This window comes from Salmo salar, chromosome ssa14 (assembly GCF_905237065.1).
Source record: "Salmo salar chromosome ssa14, Ssal_v3.1, whole genome shotgun sequence".
Lineage (NCBI taxonomy): Eukaryota > Metazoa > Chordata > Actinopteri > Salmoniformes > Salmonidae > Salmo > Salmo salar.
Window position 1 is genome coordinate 21,385,517 of NC_059455.1, and position 10,926 is coordinate 21,396,442.

The 10,926-nt window shown below is 38.8% G+C and overlaps 1 protein-coding gene across 1 annotated transcript; it reads left to right on the top strand.

Annotated features, from left to right (window-relative positions):
- The first annotated feature begins 2,274 nt into the window (after positions 1-2,274).
- LOC106569058 (uncharacterized) lies at positions 2,275-10,170 on the top strand. The gene is made up of 4 exons (XM_045693663.1): positions 2,275-2,323; positions 2,519-2,860; positions 6,788-7,144; positions 9,869-10,170. Exons 1-4 carry the CDS (start codon positions 2,275-2,277, stop codon positions 10,168-10,170), a joined length of 1,050 nt encoding a protein of 349 aa, XP_045549619.1.
- The last annotated feature ends 756 nt before the right edge of the window (positions 10,171-10,926 follow it).

Sequence of the window (10,926 nt, forward strand, 5' to 3'; positions counted from 1 at the left end):
GCAGACTTCATACAATATTTTGAACAGAAATACAATGGTTCATTGGATCAGTCTAAAACTTGCACATACACTGCTGACATCTAGTGCCAAAACCTAAATTGTGCCAAAATCTAAATTGCGCCTAAACTGGAATAATACACTGTGGCCTTTCTCTTGCATTTCAAAGATGAGGGATATATACAGTTGAAGTCGTAAATTTACATGCACCTTAGCCAAGTACTTTTCATTTCATTTTTTCACAATTCCTGATATTTAATCCTAGTAAAAATTCCCTGTCTTAGGTCAGTTAGGATCACCACTTTATTCTAAGAATGTGAAATGTTAGAATAATAGTAGAGAGAATTATTTATTTCAGCTTTTACTTCTTTCATCACATTCCCAGTGGGTCATAAGTTTACATACACTCAATTAGTATTTGGTAGCATTGCCTTTAAATTGTTTAACTTGGGTCAAACGTTTCGGGTAGCCTTCCACAAGCTTTCCACAATAATTTGTGTGAATTTTGGCCCATTCCTCCTGACAGAGCTGGTGTAACTGAGTCAGGTTTGTAGGCCTCCTTGCTCGCACATGCCTTTTCAGTTCTGCCCACAAATTCTCTATAGGTTTGAGGTCAGGGCTTTGTGATGGCCACTCCAATACCTTGACTTTGTTGTCCTTAAGCCATTTTGCCACAACTTTGGAAGTATGCTTGGTGTCATTGTCCATTTGGAATACCCATTTGCGACTAAGCTTTAACCTTCTAACTGATGTCTTGAGATGTTGCTTCAATATATCCACATCATTTTCCTTCCTCATGACGCCATCTATTTTGTGAAGTGCACCAGTCCCTCCTGCAGCAAAGCACCCCCACAACATGATGCTGCCACCCCCGTGCTTCACGGTTGGGATGGTGATCTTCGACTTGCAAGCATCCCCCTTTTCCCTCCAAACATAACGATGGTCATTATGGCCAAACAGTTCTATTTTTGTTTCATCAGACCAGAGGACATTTCTCCATGTGCAGTTGCATTCCATAGTCTGGCTTTTTTATGGCAGTTTTGGAGCAGTGGCTTCTTCCTTGCTGAGCGGCCTTTCAGGTTATGTTGATATAGGACCTGTTTTACTGTGGATATAGATCGTTTTGTACCTGTTTCCTCCAGCATCTTCACAAGGTCCTTTGCTGTTGTTCTGGGATTGATTCGCACCAAAGTACATTCATCTCTAGGAGACAGAACGCGTCTCCTTCCTAAACGGAATGATGGCTGCATGGTCCCATGGTGTTTAAACCTGCATACTATTGTCTGTACAGATGAACGTGGTACCTTCATGCATTGGAAATTGCTCCCAAGGATGAGCCAGACTTGTGGAGGTCTACAATTCTTTTCTGAGGTCTTTGCTGATTTCCTTTGATTTTCACATGATGTCAAGCAAAGAGGCACTGAGTTTGAAGGTAGGCCTTGAAATATATCCACAGGTACACCTCCAATTGACTCAAAGGATGTCAATTAGCCTATCAGAAGCTTTTAAAGCCATTACATAATTTTCTGGAATTTTCCAAGCTGTTTAAAGGCACAGTCAATTTTCTGACCCACTGGAATTGTGATACAGTGAATTTATAAGTGAAATAATATGTCTGTAAACAGTTGTTGGAAAAATTACTTGCGTCATGCACAAAGTAGATGTCCTAACCGATTTGCCAAAACTATAGTTTGTTAACAAGAAATGTGTGGAGTGGTTGAAAATGAGTTTTAATGACTCCGACCTAAGTGTATGTAAACTTCTGACTTCAACTGTATATATTTTGTTATAAATAAAAACGCATGTTTTATTCATTGTGTTATCTTTTACCAGATCTAATGTGTTATATTCTCCTACATTAATTTCACATGTCCACACATTTCAAAGTGTTTCCTTTCAAATGGTATCAATAATATGCATATCCTTGCTTCAGGTCCTGATCTACAGGCAGTTAGATTTGGGTATGTAATTTTAAGTGAAAATTGAAAAAAAGTGTCCGATCCCTTAATGCCCATCTCAATTCCTTCACCAAATCAGTTCCCTTGATGATCCAGAAGGTACAGCTACTACTGTGCTCTGATGTCCACTGTGACAACAGGATATACAGTCCCCTTCCAAAAACAATTTGATTGTGTGATATAAGACTCTTAGAGAGCCTAGTGGAAGCTCCTCCTCAATGCTTCATAAGGCAGAGTTAAAGAAGTGGTTTCAAAAGCTCTTGACATGTACTGTACGAGTGTGTTTGCTCTCTCCTTACCAATCCATCTCACAGTTGACATGGAATCTTGGCAGAAGATACTTCTAATCCTTGCTGCATTTTGTTGTGGTATGATAGCTATCATTTACCATGATAACTATTCATTTATTTATTTGCTTACTGCTTTTTCTCCAACCCTTTTATTTGTAAATATACATTTCAGTACAATACTATCAGTATTAATTTAATGCGTTTTTATTCCCTCAATCATGTTGCTTGATTATTTTCTCCCCTAATACAAATGTGTATTACATTATTTTCCAGAATGCAGAGGAGAAGAAACAGTCATTCAGCCACCAGGAGATGTGATACCTACTGAGGGAGAACAGGTCACACTGGGCTGTCAATTTGATACTGTAGATAGAAATCCATACCTGTTCTGGTACAAGCAGAGAGCTAATGACTTCCCAAAGTTTATGCTGAAACGGGTGACTTTTGGATCAGATAATGCCATTGAATTCCAGAGGAGATTCGATGCCCATCTCAATTTAACTACATTTAAATCAGAATCAAAATCAGTCCCTTTGACGATCCAGCGGTTACAGCTCTCTGACTCTGCTGTGTACTACTGTGCTCTGAGGCCCACTGTGACAACAGGATATACAGGCCCCCTACAAAAATGAGTGTATCCTAGGCATTAGTGTTGAAAAATGCTAGCCTTACTTCTGGGTTGGGTGCGACGTTTGCAGGGCTGTACACCTCACACAGTGGCACACAGAAGACCATTTCAAGGAGAGTGAATGCATGCAAACATCAGTCTGAAGATGGAGAAATGAATCAGTGTATTGATCATTCTGATTATGACTACAGGTAAACAATACCTAAACATTTGAACTCCTTGCATCCTTATAATCAGATTATTCAATTATGGTATTGGTCATAAAACCTCTTTTGATTAGGGGGAAGTCATTTAAATGTGAAAAATAAGCATGTGTTCTAACTTCCATGGGCTATGTGGGACGCTATTTCACACAGCCAGTGAAATATCAGGGCGGCAAATTCAAAACAACAAAATGTCATAATTCAAATTTCTCAAACATACAACTATTTTATACCATTTTAAAGATACACCTCTCCTTAATCCAACCACATTGTCCGATTTCAAAAAGGCTTTACAGCGAAAGCAAAACATTAGATTATGTTAGGAGAGTACATAGACAAAAATAACCACACAGCCATTTTCCAAGCAAGGATATATGTCACAAAAACCCAAAACACAGCTAAATGAACCCCTAACCTTTGACGATCTTCATCAGATGACACTCCTAGGACATCATGTTACACAATACATGTATGTTTTGTTCGATAAAGTTCATATTTATATCCAAAAACAGCATTTTACATTGGCGCGTGATGTTCAGAAAATGTATTCCCACCAAAACGTCCGGTGAATGTGCACATCAATTTACAAAAATACTCATCATAAACGTTGACAAAATATAGAACAATTTTTTTAAGAATTATAGATAGACTACTCCTGGATGCAACCGCTGTGTCAGATTTTAAAATAGCTTTACGGAGAAAGCACATTTTTCAATATTCTGAGTACATAGCTCGCCATCACAGCAAGCTATACAGACACCCGCCAAGTTCGGGGTCACCTAAACTCAGAATTAGTATTATAAATATTCTCTTACCTTTGCTGATCTTCGTCAGAATGCACTCCCAGGACTGCTACTTCCACAAGAAATGTTGTTTTAGTTCAAAATAATCCATATTTAATGTCCAAATACCTTCCGTTTTGTTCGTGCGTTCAGAGCACTATCCAAAGGCATAACGCACGAGCGCGGTACCAGAGACGAAAAGTCAAAATGTTCCATTACCATTCTTAGAAGCATGTCAAACGTTGGTTAACCTGTCTGGGCTAGGTGGGACGTTAGCGTCCCACTCTATTCAACAGCCAGTGGAAGAGCGTGGCGCGAAATACAAAAACCTCAAAAATGCAATCATTTCAATATTTCAAAAATGCGACTATTTTACACCATTTGAAAGATAAAACTCTCGTTAATCTAACCACATTGTCTGATTTGAAAAAGGCTTTACAGCGAAAGCAAAACATTAGATTATGTTAGGAGAGTACATAGACACAAATAACCACACAGCCATTTTCCAAGCAAGCATATATGTCACAAAAACCCAAAACACAGCTAAATGCAGCACTAACCTTTGATGATCTTCATCAGATGACACTCCTAAGACATTATGTTATACAATACATGTATGTTTTGTTCAATCAAGTTCATATTTATATTCAAAAACAGCTTTTTACATTGGCGTGTGATGTTCAGAACATGCATTCCCAGCAAAAACTTCTGGTGAATTTATAAAATTACTCATGATAAATGTTGACAAAATACATAACAATTATTTTAAGAATTATAGATACAGAACTCCTTTATGCAATCGCTATGTCAGATTTTCAAATAGCTTTTCGGCGAAAGCACATTTTGCAATATTCTGATTACATAGCTCAGCCATCACGGCTAGCTAATTTGACACCCGCCAAGTTCGGCGCACACTAAACTCAGAATTAGTATTAGAAAAATTGTATTACCTTTGCTGTTCTTCGTCAGAATGCACTCCCAGGACTGCTACTTCCACAAGAAATGTTGTTTTTGTTCCAAATAATCCATAGTTATGTCAAAATACCTCAGTTTTGTTTATGTGTTCCGGTGACTATCCAAAGGGTAACGCGCGAGCGCATATCGAGACCAAAAAAATCTAAATGTTCCATTACCGTACTTAGAAGCATGTCAAACGCTGTTTAAAATCAATTTTCATGGTATTTTTCTCGTAAAATAGCGATAATATTCCAACCAGACAATGCTGTATTCATTCAAAGAGGAAAATAAAAAATGCCATGGTCTCGTAAACGCGCATTTCCAATCTCTTAGTGACCAGGCAGACCACTGACAAACTGAGCTACCATACTCTGCCCAGAGATAGGAGACGCCTCAATCCGGTTTCTGAAGGCTTTAAAGAGCCAATGGAAGCCTTAGAAAGTGTCACGTAACCCCACAGATCCTGTAGTTTCGATAGAGAAGCAAAAGGAGAACTACAAATTCTCACACAGGCCTCTTCCTGCTTGGAATTTTCTCAGGTTTCTGCCTGCCATATGAGTTCTGTTATACTCACAGACACCATTCAAACAGTTTTAGAAACTTCAGAGTGTTTTCTATCCAAATCTACTAATAATATGCATATTCTCGTTTCTGGGCAAGAGTAGTAACCAGTTTAATTTGGGTAGGTTTTTCATCCGGCCGTGAAAATACTGCCCCCTATACATTAAGAAGTTCAGCTTTATTACCTATTTTTCCTCTGCAGGAATGGTATGTGGAGATTGTGTGACTCCTGACAAGGAGGAGTACACCCCCACTGAGGGATCATCAGTGTCTCTGAGCTGGACATATGAAACAAGCAGCAGTATCAGCTACCTTTACTGGTACCAACAATACCCTAACCATGCACCTGAGTACCTACTGTTTAATCTAACTGCACTGTAAAAATTTACAGTAGCTGTTACAGTGAACAAATACCATGCTATTGTTTGAGGAGAGTGCACACCAACAAAAAACTTTCATCACGGCTTCTGGTTTGATACATTCACCTCTGAAGGTAAATCATCTCTTTCATTCGGTAATCATGCTCTGATTTGGCATCCTGAGGATACCCAGAGATAACATTTAGAATAGTTTTGTTTGATAAAATACATTTTTATATTCAAATGTAGGAACCGGGTTCTACAATTTGAACCCCTGCTGTCTCTGGCTCCACACCCACCCCACACGGCCATCTAGATGTGTGAAAGTTAGTGTATAAGCTAATGATCCATCATGTAAGACATTACTGGGAGTGTGTAAACTTACAATTTGTATTACCATATCATTTTTGTATGTTCTCTATAGTACTAATTTGGCAAATTTTGGCAAATACTGTGCAGTATTGCAATGCTTCACTGAATCAATTTTTTCCTTTGCACACACACACTGCTGCCATCTAGTGGCCAAAATGTTAATTGTGAGAGAGATGTCATCTTCACTCTTCAATCAGTAGTCTTCAATCGTTTTTATATCGGTCGGAAAAGCACTTGGTAATTTGACAAAGCACAACAATATTGTTGTTTGTAGTTACTCCTCCTCACAATTCTCACTGCCTAGTGGTCTAGTATGAAAGTCAACCTGAAGGGGGCAACCTAACAAAGCACTCACACCCCTGAATCAGAGGATGCCATACAGACAGACACCTCCCCATGGTCTACTACTGCATGTAATACAGAACAACATGAAGCATCAACAGTAGGACAGAGGGTGTCAAAGCTCTGTGATAGATAGATCAGCATTGTTCTGCTCCTTACCTTTTCCACTTCAAACTGACTGACTAGTCATGAGAAATTGGCTGATCCTGCATGTTCTGGCTGCATGCTGCTTTGGTATAACATCACTCTGTTCATCTGTCTCTTTCTGTGCACTTGTTCATTTTATTTATATACATTATTATTATATGTTGTGAAGATATATTTCTCTTTCTTTTCAGGGTGCAGAGCAGAAGAGAATGTAATACAGCCAACAAAAGATGTAATGGTCGTAGAAGGACAACCAATAAAACTCACTTGTCTATTTGATACAACTTCTCAATCACCATATCTCTTCTGGTACAAACAACAAACAAATAGCAACCCTATGTTTATGCTGAGAAGGGATACGTTTGGAGCTGGGGAAACCGCTACTGAGTTCAAGGAGAGATTTCATGCCCGTCTGAACGTCACAGCAAAGTCAGTCCCCTTGACGATCCAGAGGGTGCAGCTGTCTGACTCTGCTGTGTACTACTGTGCTCTGAGGCCCACTGTGACAACAGGATATACTGCCATCTTACAAAAACTATATGTTTCATGTGTCCATAGAAACATTCAGTAACACTGAAAATTTGGGACGAAAGCACAATATGCATTTCAATATACTTTAAGTAGATCTGAATTATTTATTCTATGGCTACACAAGTGTTTGTACATTAACTGTAAAAGAATACCTGTACGTGTTCACAACATACCAAAAAAATATGTTTATCATACTCACTTCATGGTACATTTATGTCATTAAAAATTGCTTTAGGCTACTTTTCATTTTATGTGAGCTAGACGTAAGCTTCTCACTATACTGACAAGGTAATATTGACCCATACATTTCTTTACAATCTTCCCTGTCTCTGAACAGGCTCCTTCGTGATTTATGTCAGTTGATGGTGATATACAGGCTGAGATGGACATGGAAGAGAGAGAGAGGATCTCTACCTCTTACTGTAACTCACAGTCACTCTCAGTGTGTTCTGTATAACCATGGTACTCTGTCTGATCATCTGGCTGGTTCTTGTTGTATTCTGCTTCAGTATGATGGAACCTTTCCTCTCATTGGTTTATATAATCATCATCTATCTCAATTTAATTTTTAATATTTCATTATCACTCACTTTATCTTTTTTTGTCTTCCAGAGTGTACAGGAGACCATGTTCAACAGCAACCAATAGGTGTAATTACTACTGAAGGAGGACTGGTAACAAAGAGTTGTCAATATAACACCAGTGCTACTAATGCATATCTATATTGGTACAAACAAGAAGCAAATTACTTCCAAAATATACTGAGATGTTATTCTTTTGGATCTGGAGACGATGTTGCAGGGTTCAAGGAGAGATTCAATGCAAGTCTAAATACCAAGACACAATCAGTCCCCTTGACTATCCAGTGTCGTGTCTTTGGCTATGCCGGATTATGTGATATGACATGCTATTCTATAAAATACTTTCTCTGTAATTAATATTACCTGATTAAGCTAATCAGGTAAATGTAATTAACTAGAAAGTCGGGGCACCACGAAAAAATGTTTATAGAGCTGTTATCTTCCAAATAAAGACCTAGTAATCTTTTACATCAGTAGCAGTCAATATTTAATCATCACTTTATTCAGTCTCATCTGAAAGTTGTAAATTCTTGGTTATCTTCACGAACCCTGGCTAACAAGTTGAATCAGCAATACAAAATGTGGTTTAATTATTTATTTACTAAATACGTAAATAATCATACAGAATTACATCTACCCCAAATGGATCATACATTGATTACAAATTATGTCATAAAGGAAAACGTCCCTAGCGGACGGAACAGATATGACGGCTGGTTACACAAAGAAAGGGGGTTGGGTTTTGAATGAAAGAGCGGGAAGACTGAGTAACCAAGGGAGAAGCTATGCTATTGTAAATACAGAATCTTATGCATTCTAAATAACCGCCCATTTGAAAAAGGAAAACGCAATAAATATTTACTCTGAGCTGCGCTTCGGTAGATTGGTCGTAGATAGACGGCCGGTTTGTCCAGCATGGATCTCTTGTCCTCTGAAGAATGTCTAGTGGTGAACTGGAGCGTGGTAGAATGTATACTCTGTCCGTCCTCTCCTAGCCCACGTTTACAGCGGCTGCTGATAACACACCGGCTAGGAGGTATCACTTCGGAGTGAATAAGAGTTCAAAGTTCATACCAAGTTGCCATACTTTTAAGCTCGTGCTATATTCTGGCTGGTATAGTCGAAATTCATCCTTTCGGCGTGTCAATCGTCACCTTCACATTGAACACAATGCTAATTTCGTTAGGTTATTATCTGAGCCCTTTTAACGTAGGACCATCATCCTCACGTCCTTTATATAGTAGTGAAAGAACGGCGTGTTTCATAGTTTACAACCAAAGTCTGTTCACTTGGGCGTGGCCTCTATGACAAACCGGTCTCTCATTTAAGAAGCTAAAATTACATTTAATCTTTTCACAAATAGTTTCATATTTAAACATTTAAATTGCACAACAATTCCATGTGAATCTGATAACTAGAATGTGTCGACTTTCCAAGATACAGTTTATGTCATCCTGTCATTAGTAGTAATGTCTCAGACAACAACTGATCTGAGATCATATTCATATTCAAAGAGGTTAAGTACCAACGCATATGTTCAACTGGTTGGATTACCAAAATAGTGTTCTGTTTCCCACCTTTTGATGTTCCCAGACTCTCTATGTTATCAAAGGGATTTTCAATAGTCACATCGGTAGAGTAGAGAGAGGAAAAAGGGGAAAGGTATTTATGGGGGTCATAAACCTCCCCCAACAGGCCAACGTCATGACACCAGGTTGCAGCTGTCTGACTATGCTGTGTACTACTGTGTTCTGAGGCCCACTGTGACAACAGGACATACAGCCCCTTTACAAATACATTTTTTAAGTGAAGGGCAGGTGTTATATAATTGAGGCAGAGGAAAGGAAATGCCTTTTATAGCTGACAGTGAGAAACCAGGGGAGTCATTCTGTCATAACTCTACTTGTTTTCACTCTTTTCACTGTGTTAAATAAAACTTACCAGCATGTTACTAGGATCATTTTTAATATTAGCACTAGTGGCTGAGTTTGATGCTACTCTTCATTTCCAATCACTGTGAATGTACAGTAGTTACTGAAGACTGGAGTCACAGTACTGTGAAGGATATTTAGTCAATTTTGAATACACTTGACTGAATAGTGATTTGAATTTTATGAACATTTCCTGATAATAATTGCTGTTTCCATAACTGTTTTCCAGGTGTCAGTCATGGGAATGACATCACTCCAACAACAGATAAGGTGTTTGGGTTGGAGGGTGATGTCATAAATCTGTCCTGTAACTACTCCTCTGCTAGTACTCTCCAGTGGTATCAACAGTACCCTGGATCATCTCCCATCTTCCTCCTCCTCACTGGAGTGTCCTCAAACCCCTCTGTAGTGCATGCTACTCCTCCATACCCACGACTGTCTGTTAAACTGAATGATGAGAGAACCCATGTGGACCTGGAGATGTCCTCTGCTGAAGTGACAGATTCTGCTCTGTACTACTGTGCCCTGTAGACCACAGTGACAAGAAACCCAGACACACTGTACAAAAACCGGAACAAAAAAAAAACAGACATTCCCTAAGAGAACGCTCATTTAGAATTATTTTGGCCATTATTTTGAATACCATCACTATGCCCCCATCCACAAGGCTCGAGTGGTCACTGAATGGTTTGATGAGCATGAAAACTATGTAAACCATATGCCATGGCCATCTTTATCTACAGATCTCAACCCATTTGAACACCTACTGGAGTTTCTGGATCTGCGTCTGAGACAGCGTTTTCCACCCCCATCAACAAAACACCAAATTATGGAATTTTTGTGGAAGAATGGAGTCGCATCCCTCCAGTAGAGTTCCAGACACTTGTAGAATCTATGCCAGCAGTTCTGGTGGCTCGTGGTGGCCCAACACCCAATTAAGACACTTTATGTTGGTGTTTCCTGTTTTGGGGCCGATACCTGTACATGTAGGGTGGAAATGAACAATTCATTATTTTCAATGAAAACGAATAAAATGTTCATACAAATGTTGGATGAAAAAGTTACAGAAACTCATTAGGGTTATCTGAATGTGTTGCAGATGTCCAGTAGATTACAGATATAAATAGGACAACAAAATAAACTGTGAATGAATGAACTATGTTGAAGAGATGAACTATCTTACAGATCTTCCTTTCTAGCAATGTTTTCCCCTATGATTTCACTGTAGACAGCTCAGGTCCAACTCTGTTGCCCTAAAATCAAGAAAATAAATGGGGATAAATTACA